Source organism: Trichomycterus rosablanca, chromosome 17 (genome assembly GCF_030014385.1).
Source record: "Trichomycterus rosablanca isolate fTriRos1 chromosome 17, fTriRos1.hap1, whole genome shotgun sequence".
NCBI lineage: Eukaryota > Metazoa > Chordata > Actinopteri > Siluriformes > Trichomycteridae > Trichomycterus > Trichomycterus rosablanca.
In genome coordinates, this window is record NC_086004.1 from 14,903,223 (window position 1) to 14,929,144 (window position 25,922).

Here is a 25,922-nt window from a genome sequence, read left to right on the forward strand (position 1 = left end):
ACAATGGAATGGTTCACAAATAAACGTATCCAGGTGTTAGAATGGCCAAGTCAAAGTCCAGACCTGAATCCCATCGAGAATCTGTGGAAAGAGCTGAAAACTGCTGTTCACAAACGCTCTCCATCCAACCTCACTGAGCTCGAGCTGTTTTGCAAGGAAGAATGGGCAAAAATTTCTGTCTCTCGATGTGCAAAACTGATAGAGACATACCCCAAGCGACTTGCAGCTATAATCACAGCAAAAGGTGGCGCTACAAAGTATTAACGCAAGGGGGCTGAATAATATTGCACGCCCCACTTTTCAGTTTTTTATTTCTAAAAAAAGTTTAAAATATCCAATAAATTTCGTTCCACTTCACGATTGTGTCCCACTTGTTGTTGATTCTTCACAAAAAATTACAATTTCATATCGTTATGTTTGAAGCCTGAAATGTGGCAAAAGGTTGAAAAGTTCAAGGGGGCTGAATACTTTTGCAAGGCACTGTAGAAGCACTTTGTAGTTCTACAATTACTGACTGTAGTCCATCTGTTTCTCTGCATGCTTTGTTGGCCCCCTTTCATGCTGTTCTTCAATGGTAAGGACTCTCCCAGGACCACTACAGAGCAGATATTATTTGGGTGGTGGATCATTCTCAGCACTGCAGTGACACTGACACTGGTGGTGGTGTGTTAGTGTGTGTTGTGCTGGTATGTGTGGATCAGACACAGCAATGCTGATGGAGTTTTTTAAACACCTCACTGTCACTGCTGGACTGAGAATAGTCCACCAACCAAAAATATCCAGCCAACAGCGCCCTGTGGGCAGCGTCCTGTGACCACTGATGAAGGTCTAGAAGATGACCAACTCAAACAGCAGTAATAGATGAGCGATCGTCTATGACTTTACGTCTACAAGGTGAACCAACTAGGTAGGAGTGTATAATAGAGTGGACAGTGAGTGGACACGGTATTTAAAAATAGAGATGGGACGATCGATCGGCTATGAATCGGTATCGGCCGATTTTTAATCAAAATATGCTATCGGCGATCGGCCGATATCTCCTAAAAGTAGCCGATCCGATTGTGTGATATATAAAGATCATGTTAAGTTAACAGCTCAGTGGATTGATCCAGACGCCAACCATCACATCACCATTCATCAACCATCGTACAGAAACCATCGTGAAAGCTCTTCATGACCTAAAATAACATCATTAACTTTGTGCATCATACATACGATGTAATTTTGCTGATTGTAATATTTACTTTAAAAAGATAATTCAACCCGGTCACATCTGAGTCGATTCTATCAGCACGTTATATAAACTCCTGGTTCACTTTGGTAAATCGTAAGTGGTTCTTACTTGTGATGTAGATGAGAACAGAAAATGTTGCAGAGCCAATCAGAGGCAAAAGTTTATTCATTAGCAAATTCGTTAGTTCAGGATCATCTGCTGAACTTTTAGCTCCTTAGACGGAACGAGTCTGACGGTCGGTTACAGATCTGTGGTAATAGCAGTTTAATTAAGCTTTTTAATTAAGCTTTTTAATGTAAGAGAGTCACACAGAATGTTCTGTAGTAGCTGGTGTTTATTTAAAACCACGACATTTAATTAATAACAGTAAACACGGAGAGATAACTGAGAAGAGAAACTTACGCTTGGCGAAAAATGAATCGACTCATGAATCAATGAATCACTTATAGCGATACTGTGAACAAAGCGTATCTTCTAAGGGCACACACACACGCGCGCGCGCTGCTCCGGTTTATCTTCACTGTGAGGCTCTTTTTAAGTTTATTTATTTTATTTACTGCTAAACCCCCCCAACCCCCCCTCCCCCCGATCGCAATCGGCTATCGGCCGATGTCCCTGAAAGGAGATCGCAGATCGGAATTGGTGCCAAAAACCCCGATAGGCACATCTCTATTTAAAAATGTGTCTGATCCACTCATACCAGCACAACACTAACACACCACAAGGAGGTGGTCAGTGTCACTGCAGTGCTCAGAATGATCCACCACCTAAATACTATCTGCTCTGTTGTGGTCCTGTTGTGGTCCATTTTTCTGCATACCTTTTTGGCCTGCTTTCACTCCGTTATTTAACAGTCAGGACCGACTGTTAAATAACGGAGTGAAAGCAGGCCAAAAAGGTATGCAGAAAAATGGATGGACTACAGTCAGTAATTGTAGAACTACAAAGTGCTTCTATATGGTAAGTGGAGCTGATAAAATGGACAGTGAGTGTAGAAACAAGGAGGTGGTTTTAATGTTATGGCTGATCAGTGTATGTGCCAAAATGAAAAGCAAAACCTTTATTACATTGTTTTCACATCTCTTTACCTCTTTATTGAAAAACATTACACAAGGATTGGCATTTAAAATACAAAATGCCAAATTCATGTCACAATTATATACAATCCAGTGTGAAATCAAGGTACCGCTTTACTGCTTTTCACTGTGCAGTGCTAAAACATGTCAAAATGAAAAGTAAAAGATAGTCTCTTAACAGAAAACCAATACATAACAGTTTGCACTTAAAAGAATGAAATGCTGAATTTGTGTCAGAATTTACGGTCAAGCCGGAAAGTCTGCACACCCCTTTCACCTTCTCCATGTTTTATTATGTTACAGACTCATTCTATAGTAGATGGAGTTCCTTTTTGCCTCAAACATCTACATACAATTGCCAATAATTACGAAGTGAAAACATGGTTTAGAAAATTTTATTTTACTGACAAAAATGGTTTATTTAGGGGTTACATATCTGTATCTAATACTTGGTTGATGCACCTTTGGCAGCAATTAGAGTTTCCAGGCGTCTTGGGAAACAAGCTACGAGCTTGGCACACTTGTTTCTGGACATTTTGGCCCATTCCTCTTGGCATATCCCTGCAAGCTCTGTCAGGTTGGATGGTTTGATTGGATTCAGGTCTGGGCTCTGGCTGGGCCACTCAGGGACATTCACAGACTTTCTCCGAAGCCACTCCTTTGCTCCCTTGGCTGTGTGCTTCAGGTTGTTGTCATGTTGGAAGGTAAACCTTCACCCCAGTCTGAGGTCCAGAGTGCTCTGGAGCAGGTTTTCTTCAAGGATCTCAGTGTACTTAGCTGCATTCATCTTTCCCTCTATCAGGACTAGTCTTGTAGACTTGTTTCTCATGGTTTGAGAGTCCTCTAGGTGGCTTTTGGCAAACTCCATACGGGCTGTTATGTGCCTTTTACTGAGAAGTGGCTTCTGTCTGGCCACTCTACCATAAAGGCGTGATTTGTGGAGTGCTGCCTGGATGGTTGATCTTCTGATAGGTTCTCCCATCTCCACAAGAATATGCTGGAGCTCTGTCAGAGTGACCATCGAGTTCCTGCTCACCTCCCTGGCCAAGGCCCGTCTTCCCCGGTCGCTCAGTTTGGCTGGGCGGCCAGGTCTAGGAAGATTTTTTGTGGTTCCAAACTTCTTCCATTTACGAATGATGGTGTGCTCTTTGGGACCTGTAAAGCTGCAGCAATTTTTCTGTACTTGAAGTTTGCTCTGATATAAGCACTGTCAACTGTGGGACCTTATATAGGCAGGTGTTGCCAATCCCCAATCATGTCCAATCAATTGAATTTACCACAGGTGAACTCCAGTTAAATTGTATAAACATCTCTTGCAGTATCAGTGAAAACAAAATGCACCTCAGCTCACTTTTGGGTGTCATATCAAAGGGTGTGCACACTTGTGTACATATGATATTTTACATTTTGATTTTAGAAAATTAGCACAAATGTCTAAAAACCTTTCACTTTGTCATTGTGGGCTATTTTGTGTAGAATTGTGTGACAAAATATGAACCCAATCTATTATAGAATGAATCTGTAATGTAATAAAACATGAAGAAGGTGAAAGGTGTGCCTGACTGTAATAAATTTACAATTAAATACAAATCACTTTTTACTTTATAAGAAAAAATTACCCCTCCTAATGATTAAAGTCAGGTATTTTATTCACACTTATTACTAAAACGTGTACAAAATCAATTATATAAAATTTATTATGTGTCCACTTTGTGTGAACTGTTTGGGAAGGCTATACATTGTTTTTAATGAGTTTAGTGTGAAAGGACTTGTCCTGCATTATTACAACTTTTATAGTCCATGGCACTGTAGCCGACCTCCCTTAATGTGGATAAAATATACCAATTAATGGAAGCTGGCAATCTAACTGCTACACTAAAGTATGTGAACATGTGACAATGAGTTATGTTGGACATGCCATTCCAAAACATTTTGTGTTAATATTACAAAACTCAAGTAAATACTCCCCAACCTGACCCCTAACACACATTTACCCTTATTTTAACCAATAAAGCCTCCACTTCTGGAAAGGCTTTTTGCAAGATTTAAGAGTTTTAAAATGTGTGCTCATTCAGTCAAAATACAGTATACCTGTTAGTTATGGGTGTGGCAAAAAAAACAACTCAGTTATTATGACGCAGATCTACAGACTTTTTGCTTTATTGTGTGTAGCACATTCATTATAGTCATGTTATAGTTTATTTATCAGATGACTGATGAATGTAAAATCATTGGAACAACAGCGACGATGGCCAAATCCATAGAAACTGGACACAGTATTAATCATGTCCCTTCCTCTGACCCATGCACTAAATGTAAAATATTGGATGTGGGTAGATAAAGATGAAAGAAGGAAGGAAAGTAAAAAGCTGAGATAAACACAACACCACACTTTCACTCTGTTCCTTACCTTTCCCAATATAATTACTGTTATAATAAGCCCAGTGAGATTGCAATTCACCAAATGGCAAACAGAGCACAGTTTATTCTAAATTTTTTAGCTTGGATACCGTCAAGTCCGGAAACATTAAGAGATGCAACCAGGTGTCATAAAGGTATATGGAGACAGGGAACAGGAGGTTGAGGGAAGAACTAAGGGGAAAACAGGAAGGGGGGCAGAAGTGGTTATACAGTACAAAGCAGTGTATTCTTCTGTTGCTCCAGGCACCATATTCTGATGGATTAGGAAACATAGGGCCAAACGATTTTTAGTGCATTAACAGCCTAGCATGGGAGGCAATAACAAGGACAAGATTAGCACTAAAATGTTTGCCATCCTGCACTGTGATCAATGAAAGGCCATATTTGCGCATTTGAATATCATTCACACTTAGTTCAAAGCATCCTTCAGTGATATGAGGCCAAGTCTATATTCATCTGACACACTTAACACTGGTATTTATATAAGTCCAGTTTGCATGCACATAAAACATGTAGAGTACAAGCAACCATTATTATTAACCATGGTATTACACTGTAACATCTTGCTTACATGATATATTATTGAAATGTACACTGATCAGCCATAACATTAAAACCACCTCCTTGTTTCTAACTCACTGTCCATTTTATCAGCTCCACTTACCATATAGAAGCACTGTTTCTCTGCATGCTTTGTTAGCCCCCTTTCATGCTGTTCTTTAATGGTAAGGACTCTCCCAGGACCACTACAGAGCAGATATTATTTGGGTGGTGGATCAGTCTCAGCACTGCAGTGACACTGACATGGTGGTGGTGTGTTGTGCTGGTATGTGTGGATCAGACACAGCAATGCTGATGTAGTTTTTAAACACCTCACTGTCACTGCTGGACTGAGAATAGTCCACCAACCAAAAATATCCAGCCAACAGCGCCCTGTGGGCAGCGTCCTGTGACCACTGATGAAGGTCTAGAAGATGACCAACTCAAACAGCAGCAATAGATGAGCGATCGTCTATGACTTTACGTCTACAAGGTGAACCAACTAGGTAGGAGTGTATAATAGAGTGGACAGTGAGTGGACACGGTATTTAAAAACTCCAGCAACGCTGCTGTGTCTGATCCACTCATACCAGCACAACACACACTAACACACCACCACCATGTCATTGTCACTGCAGTGCTGAGAATGATCCACCACCTAAATAATACCTGCTCTGTGGTGGTCCTGTGGGGGTCCTGACCACTGAAGAACAGGGTGAAAGCAGGCTAAAGTATGTAAAGAAAGATGGACTACAGTTAGTAATTGTAGAACTACAAAGTGCTTCTATAAGGTAAGTGGAGCTGATAAAATGGACAGTGAGTGTAGAAACAAGGAGGTGTACGTATATACAGTATGTATCTTGTATCTTCTGCTGCATCAGAAAAGAAAGAGGTGGCTGCTCTTCCCCAGGGACTGTGAGAATGTCCATTTGAGTTAGTTGCTAGACTGTATGGAGAGGTATTAAAGCCACTACAGTACAGAATATGTGCCAAAATGAAAAGCAAAATCTTTATTACATTGTTTTCACATCTCTTTACTGAAAAACAATACACAAAGATTTGCATTTAAAAAACAAAATGCTGAATTCCTGTCAGAATTGTATAAAATCCACTGTGAAATCGAGGCACAGCATTACTGCTTTCCATGGAGGGCAATAACAAAGACAAGATCAGCACTAAAATGTTTGCCGTCCTGCACTGGGATCAATGAAAGGCCGGCTTTGTGCATTTAAATATAATTCACACTTAGTTCAAAACATCCTTCAGTGATATGAGGCCAAGTCTATATTCATCTGACACACTTAACACTGGTATTTTAAGTCCAGTTTGCATGCACATAGAAACATGTACAAGCAAACATTAATTTGATTGACTGAAATAGAAAAGTAGAGTGTTCTAAATTTTTTTAATTAATCTTTTTAAAACAAAACCAGATGGACATTTTACTCCGCACACTATAGTAACATTTGATTTGTTCATTAATTTTTTTCATAATAAGGTGTCACCTATACACTATCATGAAATCGAAAATATGTAACAAATTGTAAAACAGGGGTTTGATCTTTCCATAAACTTCCCAGTCTTATATTGTCTATATCTAATGTTGGATTGTGTTGCATACATCACATTTGTGAACGTTCAGTCCAATGTGTTTTTGCAAGGGTTAAACTTGTGGATATTTTGCTCTGTGCAGTATTGTAGGATTTGCCTTCTTTATGATAAAAAAGTTATTTGGCTAATATGAAAGGATGTTCAGTGAAAAAAACTGCACAAAAGCTATGCAGTAAGAACAACAAAAATACCTCTTATTTCCTAAGATAAACACATCTCACAATAATCCCCCACATCTCTTTTAATTCCAATGACTCCCACCAACAAGGATCAATAACATATTGATCAATTATCCCTATTTCCATTTGTCACTGTGACAAGGAAAAAGTGCATAATAATATGCTTTTTTACTAGATCCTGACATACAAGTTAGGAGCATGCATGGGATGTTCAAAACTAAAACTATAGTTTTTTTCTTTATTGTAGTAATATGTACAGTATGTACAAATAAAAAGCTTTAGGCAATAATATTTAGGAACAATAGTGCTACTAATAAGATTTTAATTGACTCTCATAGCCTTTACTAAGGCCTACCAATGTCAGTTTAGTTTTAACCCAACAACCACATTGATTCAATGGCAATATTTGAAATGACAAAGCTCTGTCCCACAATACAATTATACAATATACCAAAACCTTAACATAACCATATTATAACATAAGAAGAATCTTATTGGGTTTGGGTGTTTAATATTAAGATGGATAAAAAGAACTTTGAGCTTATTAACAAAAACTTTTACTGTATATTATATTGTGTATTCTCAAAAATGTGTCTAAAAGTATTACATTGCATATTGTTTAAATACACAGGAAATGAAGAGCAAACCATTAAATTCAACACAAGCAAGGTTAAAAATGGTTAAGAGTAACAACATAGGCAAGTGTAAAATTCTGCTTTCAGTTTACATAAAGTTTGGCAATGAATACAAGCCATTAGGTAAAACAGGGCATGCTTTCTAGGCCAAGAATTGATTGGTGGGAGGTGAGTGGTAAAGATCAATATAAGTCGATTTGCTTGACACTTTTTGTGCACACTGTGTGTGTGCGTGTGTGTGTGTGTGTGTGTGTGTGTGTGTGTGTGTGTGTGTGTGTGTGTGTGTGTGTGTGTGTTTCTGCGTGTATATTGCCATTGGTAGCTGGGTGGCCATCCATTAATGCAGATGTGCATTCGAGTCGAATTAAACACTCCTTAGTTAAACCTCTATTCATTTAAACACAGGCAACAATTAATTTATAATTAAAGATCAAGTACAACTAACACATGTAGAAATATCTGGACCTGCTTCTCTCTCTCTCTCCTCTTGCTTTTGCCCACTCTTTAAAATTGATTAATCAAGCCCTCCTCAATCAATATCATTCACAGTCTCCTAGCAACCACTGCTTTATCAAATGTGGTGATGTTTGATTTTTCACTTTTTATTTGGTGTCTAAATATGAAGGTCACACACACACACACACGCACGCACGCACACACACACACACACACACACACACACAGTGTTTCTAAATATGTAACATCTAGTGTAACCTGATTTTAGACGATTTGGCATCCTGGACAGGAGCCTTGTACTCTTTGTTACCCTTAGTTTTTTCTATACTTACAATGAAGACCAAAATGCCTATTTCATGATAACTATGTCAAAGTCAGGGATATAATGGGCTGATGGTAGGTACTCTTGTACATGTGTTGAATGCAGCAAATATGGGCAGGCATAAAAACTCAAGTAAATCATTGTTTAATTGAATTTAGCCATTATAATAATTATAAGTGAAACCCTGTGTAAATACGATATTGTATCATAAAGCTCTGCGACACAGCAAGCCGTCTTCTGTTTTTCTTCATTCCTTTGAACTAAATGAAGACTAAAGCGGTTCCATTTCTCAATTGGTTTTCTCAATTGATCAGAATGCGGACTCATTGATCAGACCGAGATCAATTTTACAGAGCGATTTTAAAAACGGCCATCAGTTGGAACACTTTTTCTTTATACACGCTTTCCGTGTACAAATTACACAAATAATAATGTACACAACATGTTTCATTTTATGTTTTACCACCGCGTTATCACAGTCAAGGCCGCGGTGGGTCAGGTTTCCTCTGACTCACTGGGCGCGATGATGTAACACACCCCTGACAGTTTATTGCGGGTCCTCGGCCACCCCCTTCTCTCAGAAAAGCCATGTCTGTATGTAGCCCGACCGAGCAACTCATATAATTCTGCAGCAAACTCACTTTCTTAACCGCTTATCCAATTAGGGTCGCGGGGGTGCTGGAGCCTATCCCAGCTTTTCAATGGGCGCAAGGCACACAGTAACAACCTGGACAGTGCGCCAGTCCATCGCAGGGCAGACACACATACACACACCCATTTACCTATAGGGCAATTCAGTGTCTGCAATTAACCTGACTGCATGTTTTGGACTGTGGGAGGAAATCTGAGCTCCCGAAGGAAACCCACGCAGACACGGGGAGAACATGCAAACTCCAAACAGAAAGGACCGCCCCCCCGCCCAGCCTGGGGATCGAACAGACCTTCTTGCTGTGAGGCGACAGTGCTACCCACTGAGCCACCGTGTCGCCCTGCAGCAAAGTTGTTTGTGAAATTATTTAAAATAAATCATGTTAAATATACAATAAAAATAAAATTATAAATAAACAAAAGACTGCATAAAAAGGTTCATAAAGAAAAATGTATTTTCTATTTCTTTGTAATAAAATTATATTATGTTATATGCACATGTGTGTGTGTGTGTGTGTGTGTGTGTGTGTGTGTGTGTGTGTGTGATTATAAATTTATTGATAAAGTTGGCAAAAACAGTCGAGGAAAACAGTTTATTTCTGCTGTACAGCGGAACAGGTTACCGCTGTCTGAACAACGAGTCTGACATCTCCAGACATACGCCGCGCTAGTGTTTAAGGTTCTAAGGTTCAACATTTTATAAGAACCTTTGTATGTGTAAAATAAATTAAATAACCACTTAGACTTATATAAACTCATACATTTACGCAAACCTTATTTTAATAAAATGGCAAACGAAATTGTAACGGAATGCATGATACATTTGCATGATTTATAATATGTATATAATAAGATTCTATTAATTATATTAAATACTATTTACAATGTAAATTTTGAACCTACATATTACATTTATAACGATGCATTCAGACGTACTTTTTTAATGGCAGCCTAATCAATAGGTTCGAGATTAAACAACAATTAACTATACAGTAAAACGTTAAACACTGTTTTATAAACCAAAAGCTACTGTACATCTCATCTTGTTTTCGATTTGATCGTGGTATGTGCAGTTATTATCTTTGACAAATTGTGTAGGCTTTAACAGATTTTTGAGATGCAAGCTGACACATCACTTAGTAGGCATATTTAAGTACTAACATTGTTTAAAATGTATAAAAAGATGCGGTTATCCAGCTTGATTTTCTAATCAAGGTAAATAGTGTGTCGTTTTTCCAAATATCTGTTTAAACCATTTTTCTAGCTTGATGTAGCTGTTTAAAATATACTGTAAGCAGTCCTATAGTTTTTTTAAGTTATGCAGTTCTGGTTTTCCTTACACCTCGTAATGTTTAAAATACGTAATTGTTAAGTGTTCACTAAACATTGCCAATCAAGATAAACTGTACCTGACAAACCAGGCTAAAATATGGATGTAACTGAAAATAATGAATAGAAATGAGCTCTACTGAAATTTAAAAACGACCAATTACTTTTTAAAATTCACAACTTTCCTCGCGTTTTTGCCGAGGCAAAGAACTACAATTATTGCAATGTTTTTAATACATTTGTGCATTATTTCCAATTATTTTTTCATTATTTGTGCATCCAAACTTTTTATATGTTTGGATATAAATTACCCTTTATAATTTGATTTCTTTTTAAAAATTCAGCCTTCATTGTTCATTGTTATAATGCTTATGTTTATTGACAACATCGCTTTTATGTTTTTTTGTTTTTTTTGTGTGTTTTTAAACATACAAAATTAAATATATACTTGGTGGCAACAGCTACTTAGTAAACCTGTCAGTCAATTAATTCTAAACCTATCTAAATACCATCAATATTTAACTGTCCAGAAGCGAAGCACACCACCAAACAGACTTGATGTGCATGTGCACGTTATTATTATTGTTGTTGTTGTTGTTATTATTGTTGTTGTTGTTATTATTTATGTATTTATTTGTTTTTTATTTAATTCTTTACACATTGGTTACACACATGACGTGTCAATTTTGGTCAGGGCAGTTTTGTATCTCCAGTTCAACGAACTTACATGTCTTTGGATTGTGGTCTCCAAAGAGCTAGCCAGCATATTGGTTTAAATTTAATTTAACAGTTACCACTGCCAAATACATACGTCTTCCCAGCTGACCTATGGATGAACATACCTTGAAGATGTGTATTTAAAAACAATCTGTAGCGATTATACGTCAAAAAGCTACTGGTTAATCGGAGTGAACAGTGTCCGTGCGCTCACACACCCGCACGCACGCCCACCTCGTCGCTTCTCTGTATATTGAGAGAGAGAGAGAGAGAGAGAGAGAGAACTTGGGATGGAGAACACTGTGAAAAATCACGCTGTTTCACACTCTCATCAAACGGGTGAATTCATAAACTCCGCTTACGCACGACAATCGATGCCGCACCGGAATTTGACACACGGCCGATCAACAGTGATGTCTATGCCCTCGTTAATAGACGAAGCTGGAGAATATCGCAGTAAACACCATCTATCCGTTCCTCCGACTGGGTCTTGCGATTCAGGTGTGAGCATCAATAATACATATACGACGCTGTCGCCGCTGCAGCATCTTTCAGCTGGATCCACAAATGCAGAAAAATTCCCACACCATGAACATTCACGTTACGGTCACCATCAAACCGCGCACCAACACTGTACAGCCGGAAGCGTCAGTGGTAGCTTCACACTACTGCGCGACGATCGAGGCTTGGTCCCAACGGATAACCTGTATGCCTATTACCAAAAAGACAGTTCAGTTATGGGACACTCGCTCACGATGCTTTCGGGTGGTTTGGAGTCTTTGCACAACGCGCAGCAGCCTTTCGGAAACTACGGTTCCGATGCTCGCCTCTCCAAAGACAAAATGATCTCCTACAACGGTTTTGAGACTCACGCGGCGATGCTGGGCCGGGTTCATTCTGGGGGGCACGGTGCAGGGCTAAGGCCTTTTTCTACCCTTAACGGTCTCCATCATTTAGGGCACTCACATTCTCATCCGTGCGGATACATTCACATGGAGAACGACAAGCACACAGCTGCAGGCACCCAAAAAGGTGGATCTTCTCAGCTAGAGGAAATCAACACCAAAGAGGTGGCACAGAGAATTACGGCCGAGCTTAAAAGATACAGCATTCCACAGGCCATCTTTGCTCAGCGGATCTTGTCTCGTTCCCAAGGAACTCTATCCGACCTTTTGCGGAATCCTAAACCGTGGAGTAAACTAAAATCAGGACGAGAGACATTCAGGAGGATGTGGAAGTGGCTGCAGGAGCCAGAGTTCCAGCGCATGTCAGCCCTTAGGCTAGCAGGTGTGTAAAGGTCCTTTTTAACTGACCAGTTTATAGGTTTATAGTTCTTTTTTTTGCAAACTCTTCTATTTATGATTCTATTTATTTACATTATATATACATTTATTTATATTTATTCCATTTTCACTTTTCAAAATTTTCTTTTTCTTTTATGTAATAATAATTTTTGTACCATCTCACTGATTTTTAACAGGAGAATTCTTTTCAGATCCGATTCAACAAAACCTAAATCGGTAGATGATGATGATGAGCAGTTAATAAATACATTTGGAATAGCTTCTTACAATGTTTTAAAATCGTATTGCCAGATTGTATTATAAATTGTTGTATAGACAGTCAGTCTATACTCACACAGACCAGATACATCTATTTTTGAATGTTATAAAACATCCAAATGATTATGCTACTTTCACCTTTTTATTATCGTCATTATCGTTATTTAGCATTTTAAATATCTAGATATAAAATAAATAGAAAAATAAATAGATAGAAACTAAAAAGTTTTGTATCTTCAGAAAGATCTAATATATGAAATAACTACTAAAAACTTTTTCAATAAAAGGTAAAAGTACAGTATATTGTTAATATATCTTGATTAAAAGTCAAATAGTTAATAAAATGCATCACCCTACACATTTTTGGTGTCATACACTCATTGTTTCATAAGAGTAATTTTTCTAATGGTGAATTAGTTAAACCTTTAAGAAAATATGGATTTGTCCCACCTGAGGCATAAAATCCCATACAAGGCCGTGTATATATGATTTAAAATATTTTCAGGGAAATTCTTAGAATCTTAATAATAAAAATGTTCCTTGTTTAAGTTTACTCATTTTACGTAAGATTTTCATTTTCAATGCTTACAATTTAATAATACACATTACAGTTAGAATTTTATTAGGTTTTTTATTATTATTAGATTTTATTTTTTATTTTTTATTTTTCAACAAACAAACATTAACCTGATATTTCGTCTTATCATTAAAAAAAATTATAAAAAAAAACCTTCGCAGAGCCAGATCTGGGTTACTCTGTGTATTGATTATCAGGTTGTGGACGGGGCCGATATTCCTTTAAAGCTTTCCTATTCTTTTGTCCGTTGTTAGCATTCCTCCACATCTTGCGCTTGTCATTGAGCTTTCTTACTTAGTTTGCTCCCCCCTCCCCCGCCTTAGTGTCCCTTTTCCATCTTTTACAATAACAAATTTTTTCCTTTATAGATAATTTACCATCCCATATTTTTTCTTTTATAGATAATGCATGTATGTTTTAAGTGTATTTTTTAGTTATGGTTATATAAGCAGCAACATTTAATATAAATTGCAAGTTTTATTTGTTTGATATGCATTGAAAATGTAATGATGTTAGTGAAGACATGCCAACATAGTTGTCTATTATAGACGACCCATTTTTTGAGGCTGCGCCACACCATTCAATACGTTTAAATTGAACAGATATTACAAAATCATTACTATCACAAAAATCAATGCTATAATTTCGAAGTTTGACTGTAAAAAGTACCAGCCCACTGTATGTTATAGGCCGCTCTAAAACATCTAAGCTATACGAAAATATTTTCACATTCAACACATTTTCACATTTAAAGTAAAAACATTTTTTATTTGTAAAAGTAGACAACAAACAGTCAATCAACTAGAATTCACGTGTCAGATTTTTTTGTAAATAAATCCTAATACAGGACATGCTCTTATTCACACACTAGTTTAAGGTTATTCATCTCAGCTGCACTACCATTTACTTTCAAGAATAGTTTCATTCATGGTGATCTCTCGTTCATTTAAACTTCACAAACTGCATCCATGTGATTTTAAAATTAACAAACAGTATGTAGAACAAGTTTAACCTATAGACCAGTCCATTACACTAACAACACAGGGGGGAACACATTTACCTGGAGACCTGGAAAAAATGGTTCCCCACATGTATATCACTGTGTGTGTAATTATAAAACACTACAGTGATGCTGGTGATGTATTTATCTGTTGTTATTATGTAGAACAAGTTTAACCTATAGACCAGTCCATTATACTAACAACACAGGGGGGAACACATTTACCTGGAGACCTGGGGAATATGGTTCCCCACATGTATATTACTGTGTGATGATTCTTTTCTTTTTTTTAATGCAAACTACAGGCACACACATTTTAAGAACAAAATATCTGTATTAGAAATTAGTGTTAAACTAAATTATGCATATATTACAATTATGCAAATATATAATAAAGAAATCCACCTCAATGCAAATTAAAACTTAAATACTTGAAAAACTAACATATTTATAGCTTAATAAAAATATTTTTTTTTTAAACTAAATAAAATAAAATCTGACGTGCAAATTTATTTGGGGATGGTGCCCTGAGATTGACTAGCATCACATCCATAGTGCACTCCTGCCATACGTCCAGTTTCCCCAGGAACAGTTCTGGATCCTCCACGGCCATGACCAGGATAAAGCAGTTACTAAACAGAAATGAATGATTAATTTACTATCTACTTTTTAAATAAACTTAAAGAGCAACATAAAATAAAATACAGCAACAAGCAAACTTTTTAGAAATAACGTCCCAGTTAACCTTGGTCTAATCTTCAGTACATACCGGACAATGAAGATCTTCCTCTACTGGTGGGTTGCCAACACATGACTGGTGGTACCAAAGAAATAGTAATAATGCCTTAATTTTATTGGCTTTTTCATTGCACCATGCTATTATATATGTCCTTGACTTTCCCTCTGGGATTAATAAAGTGATCTATCTATTATAGCCTGTGATGGATGTGACAGATGGTACCACCAGTCATGTGTTGGCAACCCACCAGTAGAGGAAGACCTTCATTGTCCAGCATGTACTGAAGATTAGACCAAGGTTAACTGGGACGTTATTTCTAAAAAGTTTGCTTGTTGCTATATTTTATTTTATGTTGCTCTTTTAGTTTATTTAAAAAGTAGATAGTAAATTAATCATTCATTTCTGTTTAGTAACTGCTTTATCCTGGTCATGGCCGTGGAGGATCCAGAACTGTTCCTGGGGAAACTGGACGTACGGCAGGAGTGCACTATGGATGTGATGCTAGTCAATCCCAGGGCACCATCCCAGATTTTATTTTATTTCGTTTAAAAATATATATATTTCTATTAAGCTATAAATATGTATTTAAGTTTTAATTTGCATTGAGGTGGATTTCTTTATTATATATTTGCATAATTGTAATATATGCATAATTTAGTTTAACACTAATTTCTAATACAGATATTTTGTTCTTAAAATGTGTGTGCCTGTAGTTTGCATTAAAAAAAAGAAAAGAATCATCACACAGTAATATACACGTGGGGAACCATATTCCCCAGGTCTCCAGGTAAATGTGTTCCCCCCTGTGTTGTTAGTATAATGGACTGGTCTATAGGTTAAACTTGTTCTACATAATAACAACAGATAAATACATCACCAGCATCACTGTAGTGTTTTATAATTACACACACAGTGATATACATGTGGGGAACCATTTTTTCCAGGTCTCCAGGTAAATGTGTTCCCCCCTGTGTTTTAGTGTAATGGACTGATCTATAGGTTAAACTTGTTCTACATAATAACAACAGGTAAATACATCACCAGCATCACTGTAGTGTTTTATAATTACACACACAGTGATATACATGTGGGGAACCATTTTTTCCAGGTCTCCAGGTAAATGTGTTCCCCCCTGTGTTGTTAGTGTAATGGACTGGTCTATAGGTTAAACTTGTTCTACATACTGTTTGTTAATTTTAAAATCACATGGATGCAGTTTGTGAAGTTTAAATGAACGAGAGATCACCATGAATGAAACTATTCTTGAAAGTAAATGGTAGTGCAGCTGAGATGAATAACCTTAAACTAGTGTGTGAATAAGAGCATGTCCTGTATTAGGATTTATTTACAAAAAAATCTGACACGTTAATTCTAGTTGATTGACAGCAAGGCTGAAGACAGCAGTGTGAAAACCTCTGACTTGCGGTGGAGCAATAAAACCTCTGACAGTAGTTCATTCAATACTTTAAAGTATGTATTTAATCACAAACTACCTAACATACAACATGAAATGTGAAAAGAACATACCGCTATAAACACATATTCCAAATAAACCGACGCTCAACGAAGCGACTGAAAAAAACGTCATGATTTTTGCACATGCGCGTTAAAGGGGAAACAGTGGGAACTGAATTCTCCGTAACACCGGTCTAACGAGTGTCTATGTACGTGCACGAACTTTTGGCAAGCACGTGGTCTGAGGCTGCTCTTTAATTGGTTGTTTTAAATTTTCCACAGGGGCGCAGCTCTCTGAGCCCTGTATCAACCCACTCTTATTAGAAGTGTGTCACTACTGGCTTATTTTTTTTAAACGCCGTGTGATTTGACAATCCCCGAGTCGACTCATTAACTGATTCATTCAGCTGCGGCTCCTCAGCTCGGTTCACGTTAAACAGTTAGTTGCAGATTGGAGCAGCATTTCTTCTTTACAAAAAAACGCTTTCACAAAGCGTTCACTTGAAGAAAAAATGGCAAAATTCATGTTCAAATAGTGCTACTTTTAAAGGCTTGTTTTTTTTTTATTGTTTTTTTTTTAATTTGTTGTTTTGTTTGCGCCCCCCTCAAATTTTTTAGCACCAGCCGCCACTGGTCAATACAGCGATCGATAATCTGCATATCTATTAATTATTCCAGATGATTTAGAGCTTTGTGGTCAGTGGTGCTTTTTTTAAAAAAGTTAAAAAATAGAATGGAAATATAAAATACATTAACGCATAAGGAGCATTTAATATATCAGGATGAAAGTTGCTGTTTCAGGCTGCACACAGAGTCAAAGAGAGTTGTGTTTATTTTGGTTCCTAATTTCTTTGTTATTATAGAAATAAATAATACCAGACTGCGTCCTTCTTAATAAGTTCTGATTATGTGCGTGTTGTGTTCTTTAACCCCCACCCCACCTCCACTCCTGCCTCAAAAGCACAAATTGTTTGCGCCGTTTGAGCTATTAGTAGTAAAAACCTGGCTAACAGAAACCGAAATCAGTTTGTTAACGTACGGCGAATTAGAAGAGGGTATCTTCTGACCCATTTCTTTCAGAAAACAGGAGAGCTGGTTGTGTTCCGAATGTAAATACGCTGTAGTAATGTAACTATTTCATGATTTGCTTTACCTTTTACTGTCTGTCTGTCTGTCTGTCTGTCTGTCTGTCTGTCTTTCCGTCCGTCCATCTATCTATCTATCTATCTATCTATCTATCTATCTATCTATCTATCTATCTATCTATCTATCTATCTATCTATCTATCTATCTATGTGTGCATCTATCTATGTGTGTGTGTGTGTGTGTGTGTGTGTGTGTGTGTGTGTGCGTGTGTGTGTGTGTGTGTATGTTTTGTGTATTCATGTAAAATATGAGGGATGTAGATCAGGAGCTTAGATACTTGTGTAAACCAGTAAACTGTTTGTTTGTAAATGATTTTTTAGCACACTATACACTATACTACTATACACTATACCATGGACAGTTTAACAACAGCCACAAAAATAAACTACATATAAAAAAAAACTAAACCAGTAACTACACATAAACTAAACCAATAACTACACATACACTAAACCAATAACTACACGTAAATGAACTAAGCCAAATTAAGGCATGTGGTGAACTGCAATAAAATCAAAGGTTATAACTACACCTAAAAAAGAAACAGACTGGCAGTCAATTGACAAAATTACAGAAATGACAGTGCTAAGAAAAAAAAAAAAAGCTGCTAAGTGTAGGGAGCCAGGGAGTGGCCAAGAAGAGATTATTTATTGAAGGCTGTCATGTTTAAAAGCCCAGTATTCTAAAATGCTCGCTAATTGCACATTTGCGGTTAAATAATGACAATAAATCCAAAATATTATATAGAGGGTTTTTGGCGGTAGAGGGGCGCATAAGGCTAAAAGACTTCCTTACTATTCTTGGAATGTCTGATAGCTCTCCAGTGGCCCGTGTTTTAAGTCACTGAATGCAAACCTGCTTGGAGAAGGATCCAGGCTTTAGTCCCCATGGACATTCCAAAGCACTCCAGGTCAATATCTTTCTTATGTTGACTCCTTTGCTCACACACTTGTATGCACATCCATACAAAAGCCTCTGCATTCACTGCTGTACCTAACACACACCCCCTTTGACATGTGTGTAGTAGCCAACCACTTCTTTTCACCTGCACAAGGCGAGTTCACACAGGGAGCAGTATTGTGTTCTGAGAGTCACAAACTGCTATAATTCCCCATCTCTCTGCAGGCACCAACAAATAGCCAGCAGAGGCAGTAGTACATGAAGCAGTTATGAGGAATTCCTTCAGCCCTCCCACCATGCAGCCAAACATGTGCTCAGCCAGCCTGTAGCAGAGCTGAGATTCGAACTACCAAGTTTTGCTGCTGCCCTACCTGGGCACTGTGGGACTTTTAAGATTTTAATTTATTTAGATATTCTACAAGTTACTCTGTGTACAATAAAAAATACACCGATCAACCATAACATTAAAACCACCTCCTTGTTTCTACACTCACTCTCTATTTTATCAGCTCCACTTACCATATAGAAGCACTTTGTAGTTCTACAATTACTACAGAGTAGGTATTATTTGGGTGGTGGATCATTCTTAGCACTGCGACACTGACATGGTGGTGGTGTATTAGTGTGTGCTGTGCTGGTATGAGTGGATAAGACACAGCAGCGCTGATGGAGTTTTTAAACACCTCACTGTCACTGCTGGACTGAGAATAGTCAGTCTCTGCTCCAGGGGCACCATACGATGGCTGACCCTGCGCTCTGACCCCAGCCTCCAAACAAACTGGGATACGCAAAGGAAGAATTTCGTTGTACTGTGTTTGTATAAATGACAAATAAAGGCATTCTTCTACTTATTCTTCTAAATGCCTGCAATTATGGTATAAACTCTCTCTAGGATCAACTATCAGCTGTTTGGCTCATCACATGTTCTTGCCTCCATTAAAATTTTCCTGGTCATCAATCACCACCTTCACAACCTTTCCTTTTTTTATCTACAATTTCTTTATCATTCCTACTTTTTTTCTACTCTGCAGCCTGCAAGCACAAGGAGCAAGAGCAGCTAAAGCACAGCACAGCTGCCAAGAAACATCGACTGGTTTTCACAGATCTTCAAAGGCGCACACTTATTGCCATCTTCAAGGAGAATAAGCGACCCAGCAAGGAGATGCAGATGACCATTGCACAGCAGTTAGGCCTTGAGCTCAACACAGTCAGCAATTTCTTCATGAATGCCCGTCGCCGTTGCATGGACCGTTGGCACAATGAACACCAGCATGAACATAGAAGCAGCTTGGGTTGTTCTGCTGCCACTTTCTCCAAGGTTTAAAAAGGTGCAAGTAATTTTAAAGAAAACTCATAGCGTGTCAATCAATCTAACCTGCTGCCATCAAAAAGTTACATTTCTCATCAATGCATTCTTTTAGTAGGACTAATAAACTATGCCAGAAATCTGGACAACTTTGTTCCTAAAGTTGTGTGATGCCTGGATCCTCAGATGCAGTCTCTCCTCTGCAATGAGCCTTATTGTTATCTCTTTGCTTTCACTAAGTGTATATACAAATACATCAAAGATAAACACCAGGCAGCAATACACAGCACAGTAAGCTCGGTAAACAATTTTGATGTCACTAATTTCAGAGCAAAGTTTAGATCATACACTACAGTAATGACAACAATAAAATTCCAAAGCATCAGATTGCCATGACCTCCACCAAAGGGCAGTAAAAGCAATCTTTTATGAGACAATTTTGTTGGTCTACCGTTGTAGTTTATATTACATACCCATATATGGCAGCTTGGTGGGAAGTTTTACCCATGTGGTCAATGAACCGAAATTAGTTTGGTGTTCTAGAAATACATTCAACCATCTGTATAGTGCTGGTAATGCCATTTTGTATGTAGAATCATCACATGACAACTATTCTTTTAATGCACTTAAAATAATTATCATCTACAAATGATAGCAATGCCACCTTCAAAAAGGAACTGCTTTTACTGAGGTTGCCAAACTATCTCCCATCCAGTCCAAATATGGCAAATCTTCTAAAACGTAGAAAGAATGCCAGTAGTACAGTGAAGTAAGGAGACTTTGAGCTCCGTCTGTAACAGATGCTATGAAAATGTAGCTGTCAAATTACATTTACAGTTGCATTTACCATAATAATAGAGTGAGAGGTAAATGAAAACATCAATTGTTACAAAAATAATTGTTATTAACATTTGCCCTAATAATATAATAGCAATATGACAAATCAGTATGACAAAAAGTAACATAAAAAGCCTTACATTTGTGTTTAGCATTACATGCAAAAAACGCCTGGATTTAACAACCTGACAGTTTTAACTCAACTATTCAACCGTTCACAAGTCACAATTTTGACCTATTTGATATTTTATAAACTATTGACTAATCTTATCTTAACCAATGCTTTTGTTAAGACTTGTTTTTAAATAAGACTAAGTATTTTAATTTATCAGATTAATATAAAATGCTTTTATTGATTTTTATGTCTGTTTACGCCAATGAAAATAATTTTTCAACAATACAAGATGCAGACTAATACAATTCTTTGTCTTTGGCCAGTATTGTGTGTGAACCAAGAGTAAAATGTGCAAAAAAAAGGTGTAATGAAACCATAATAAATATTTTTAAATGGCTTTAGAACATTTATTACTTTAAGAACGTTTATTTTTGACTCTACACACAATTAATGGAATACGGACATGAAAATGGGTTAAGAAATTTGATACAATCAATGATGGGGAAAAAAGTTGAAAAACTACAGCTACAAAAAGATACTCACCAGTCACCAAGTTTAATTTTTTCTACCTCTTACCCCATGTCTTTTCATGCTACTTCACTCAGTCCATCTTTTTCTTCAATTCTGTAATGCTGATGCCGAAAATGATTTTTAAAGATATTTATTTATATTCTTCTTTTTATTGTGATATGTTGTGTGTAGACTCAATATTTCATACATTTACTTTGACCTTTATTTCACTGCAGGCAGTATGAACCCAAGATATTTCATGTTTTGTCTGGTCAACTTCATTTCATTTGTTAATATACATCCATTTCTGCATTTTAGACCTGCAACACATTACAACAAAGTTGGGACAGGGTCAATATAGGGCTAGTAATGAGGTAAATAAAAATTCAATAATCATGTGATTTCAAACAGGTGATGTCAATAAGTGATTGTAATAATCATTTGGAACAACAGAGCAAAAGGCTCAGTCTTTAAGGAGCAAAAATGGGCAGAGGATCTCCAGTTTGTCAACAAATGTGTGAGAAAATTTTTGAAATGTTTAAAAACAATGTACCTCAAAGAAAGATTGGAAGGGATTTACATATTTCTTGCTTTACAGTGTATAATATCATTAAACAATTCAAGGAATTTGAAAAAAATTCAGTGCATGAAAGGAAAGGGCACAAGCTGAACTAAGCTGAATACACATTTCTGATCACTCAGATGCCACTACATTAAGACCCGTCATTCTTCAGTAACTGATATAACTACATGGGCAAGAATTACTTTAGCATATATTTGTCAAATTACTTTAACAAATAATTGTCAAGCACTGCAGTTTGGAATTACATTCACAAATGCCACTTAACCCCTTACTTAAAAAAAAAGCCTTATGGTAACCATGTCCAGAATCGGCATTAAGTTCTCTGGACAAAATAACACCTGAAACACTTCATTGCTTGGTATTCTTGGTGCTAAAACATATTTTAAGTTTTGTGAAAAAGAGTGGCAATATTACAAAGTGGTCAATGCTTTACCATTGTAACTTTTTTGGAATGTCTTGCACACCTGAAATGCATAAATAATCTGGCCTATTAATAAATGAAATGAAGTTACCAAGGGTGGCACGGTGGGTAGCATTGTCGCCTCACAGCAAGAAGGTCCTGGATTCGATCCCCAGGTGGGGCGGTCTAGGTCCTTTCTGTGCGGAGTTTGCATGTTCTCCCCGTCTCTAAGTAGTTTGACCAGTGTAATATCTTACCATTTATGGTAAACTATAAAAAACAACAAACATTTTAGGCAGATTTGAAATCCAGGTTGGACATTTTTCAAATGTCAACTGAGGACAGGTGATTCTTCTTCCCATTTTGCCCAGTGTGTTGTGGCACCATAAACATTTCCATAAGCTGTGTTTAAAAACATCTGCAGTTCTTTAAATGTTTTTTTTTCCTTTCTTGTATGTCGAATTTATATATTACAGAATATGTTGTTTTTAACACAGATATTGGCATTTTTTTCAACTGACAACTTAAATCAAAATTTAAAATACATCAGAATTTCATAAACAAGTTTCATGCCTTACTAAATAAAAACAGCTCAATGTGGAAAACGTTTAACATGCAGTCAGACTCCATTTAGACCGGTTCAGAACTACAGTATGCCTTTTACATCTGTAAACAGAACTGGCGCATTCACACCAGTGCGTGATAGTGAGTCAGAATTCTGCACTCCATTAACATTTCTTCTTAGTTCCAGTTATTCAGTATTTTTGTCTTTGTTTATCATCATGTTTATTTAATGACCTGTAATTATTCAACATGACAAATATGTCAAGTCAAGTCAGATTTATTTGTATGGTGCTTTTTACAGTTGACATAGTCTCCAAAGCAACTTTACACAATCCAGGACCAACAGACCAAAAACCCCAGTTGAGCAAGCCGAAGGCGACAGTGTCAAGGAAAAACTCCCTTAAAAGTACAGGAAGAAAAGGCTGCTCAGGTGGCGCAGAGGTAAAAACACACGCTGGAATGTATCGTATCCCAGCTCTGCCTGCCGGCTAGGCTGAGTGGCCACATGAACAACTTTGGCCTGTTGTTCAGATATGGGTGGGATTAAGCCGAATAGGGTCTCTCTCTAATGCAATTACGCCCTCTGCTGGCTGATTGATGGTGCCTGCACAGAGATGAGAAAAGAGTGCTCTCAGGGTGTGTCTCTCCGTACACAGTGCTGAGCTGCACTGCACTCGTCAAAAGTGTAGGTGATAAGATGCATATGGGTTAGCTTCATTCTTTTCAGTTCCACTTGTCCAACAGATTTTCCCCTACTTAGCAACAAATACACAATAGAAAGGCCCATTAAGTTTTTACACCACAAATTTTCACACAATGATTAACATAAAATAAGTAAATTTGGTGTCAAACATTAGTGTACATTATGCATTTTATAGACATGGGTAGAGGCAGTATGTTTTGCTCATACAATTTGTTGCTTTTGTGTGTAGAGGTAAACTATGTGTTACAGGGATAGCTCCATGAGACACCCAAAGGTTTCTAGGAACCCTAAGCAAACACTATGTACACAGAGGTAAGGTCTTAACAGGTTTATTGAAGACAACAAAACAAATAGACTCAGGACAGGCAACACAAGAAGAGAGCGTGGGAGGGGCGAGGGAACCTAGAGGCTGGAACAGAGGCAGGTGGGACTGACGGAAACACTGAAGACATAGAACAGGGGATCCAGGAGACAAGAAAACTGAAACACTCAAGGCAAGAAACCTTGGAAGGGGCGACGAGGGAACCAGGAGGCTGGAATTGAGGCAGGTGGGACTACCAGGGACACAGGAAGCTGCAACAAGTGAACCAGGAGGCTGGGATGGAGGCAGGTGGGACTGCCAGGGACAAAAGAAGGTGCAACGAGGGAAGCAGGAGGCTGGGAAGGAGTTAGGTGACGAAGAGAACACTGGAGAGGAGGCAAGTGGCATGGAGCAGGGGATCCAGAAGATAAAACCAAAATACTGCAGGCAAGGATACTAGAAGGTGCAGCTAGGGAACCAAGAGACTGCGAAAGAGGCTGGTCCGGCCGTCAGGAACACTGGAGACAAGGAAGGTGGCATGGAACATAAGATCCAGGTAAGGGGACGCTTGGCGTGTGCAGGAAAAAAAACATAAGAGCTGCTCTCTGTAGCAGCAGGGTCAGCAGGAAACCAGGGAGATGAACCAAAACCAGGGAAGGACAACCGTTAACATCAACAGGTAACAACCAGATAACAAAAAAAGAGGCACCAGGGAAACCCAACAGGTGACAAAAACCAGGATCTGACCAGGGAAAGTGAACAGATGATCTGGCAAGGAGTGGGAAAAAACTAGTGGCTTTTAAAGGCAGAGTAACAAGGAGCTAACTGGAAGCAGATGTGCAGGATAATTAGTGGGCGAAATCTATTGGCTGATCAGTGGAAGAAAAAACTGGTGCAGTTCCCTTTAGCTCCACCAGGAGTCGCCAAAACTCCCCTGGAACTCCTGACAATATGATCAAAGAATCAGTTTAATGCTTAGATTAAACTGGCCTAGTCTAACAAATAACAATTACTGCATTTATTGATCAAAATAATCAGAAAATAAAGCTGCAAAAACACAAGATCAAAAGGTGACTTAGAGCTCTTTGGAATATGGATGATTACCATGCATCTGGAAAAGATTTTGACAAAATTTCATCCAAAACCATAAACATTAAAATGAAGTTGGTCTTTCTGCTGCTGCTTTTTCTGTAAAGGCCTTTTAGTAAATTATAAACTTAAATGCTTGGATATGCCTTTAATTGGCCACAAGAGCACTAACTTTCATCATGAAGTGGCTGGATTGGGTTAAGGTAAGAGGTTTGTGTAAGCCTATCAAGTTCTTCCAAACCTAACTCAAATAATTTCATGACATCCACCAAATACAGATTCATGTAAATAACTTCAGAGGTAACATTTTAACATTTAGGTTGCAATGAAGAACAACCCCAGCACAGACATTTCCTAACCTTATTTTGTACCCTAGTACCAAGTTTGTCATGTTTAGGGAGTCCCACTGTGTCAGTTTGCTTCTCCATTACAGGTGCGCCAAAGCAAAATCACTACCAACTACTCTGTTGCAGCAGCGTGCTCCTCCTGGACTGGGATCATGTCTGCTCAATCTCCAGTCTCTGTCAGCTCTTTCTCTGTCAGCCTATCTTCCTGTAGCCGCAGGGGGATTGACTGCAGCAGGCCCCATGCCAGGTCCCGGTTTCCTCATCACCATCACTCGCATTTCTCTTTTTTATCCTTTCAGGGCATGCATAGATGAGGTGAACAGGCAGTGAAACATTATTTTAGTGTCGGATACTGCAAAGGCCGCATAGTCAAGTCCACCCACCATGAATTTTTAAAACCAGGTTTAGTTCATGAGCTCCATCCTTCAACACCATGTACACCAGCCTTCAGAGTACAAGATACTTAACCAGGGGTGATTTACACCTGAGAGGAATCTTTTTAATAGTGGAAACCAGTCCACCATACCAAGAGAGATCACTTTCACGCTGAGACAATAAGTAAATCTGTAGAAAAATTCCTCTCACGCTCACACATTCCCTTTGCTCTGTCGCTGACTGAT

General features: G+C 37.9%; 1 protein-coding gene across 1 annotated transcript; it reads left to right on the forward strand.

Moving 5' to 3' along the window:
- The first annotated feature begins 11,458 nt into the window (after window positions 1-11,458).
- Window positions 11,459-25,632, forward strand: onecut3a (one cut homeobox 3a). The gene is made up of 4 exons (XM_063013408.1): window positions 11,459-12,455; window positions 19,579-19,839; window positions 24,034-24,313; window positions 25,389-25,632. Exons 1-4 carry the CDS (start codon window positions 11,459-11,461, stop codon window positions 25,630-25,632), a joined length of 1,782 nt encoding a protein of 593 aa, XP_062869478.1.
- The last annotated feature ends 290 nt before the right edge of the window (window positions 25,633-25,922 follow it).

What these genes read in the sequence shown, in the direction of transcription:
- onecut3a (XM_063013408.1), top strand. Translation starts at nt 11,459, where the DNA reads ATGGAGAACACTGTGAAAAATCACGCTGTTTCACACTCTCATCAAACG. An exon ending in GTCAGCCCTTAGGCTAGCAG is followed by an intron (nt 12,456 to 19,578) that starts GTGTGTAAAGGT and finishes TCTACTCTGCAG; the next exon opens with CCTGCAAGCACAAGGAGCAA. An exon ending in ATAAAACCAAAATACTGCAG is followed by an intron (nt 24,314 to 25,388) that starts GCAAGGATACTA and finishes TCTCCATTACAG; the next exon opens with GTGCGCCAAAGCAAAATCAC.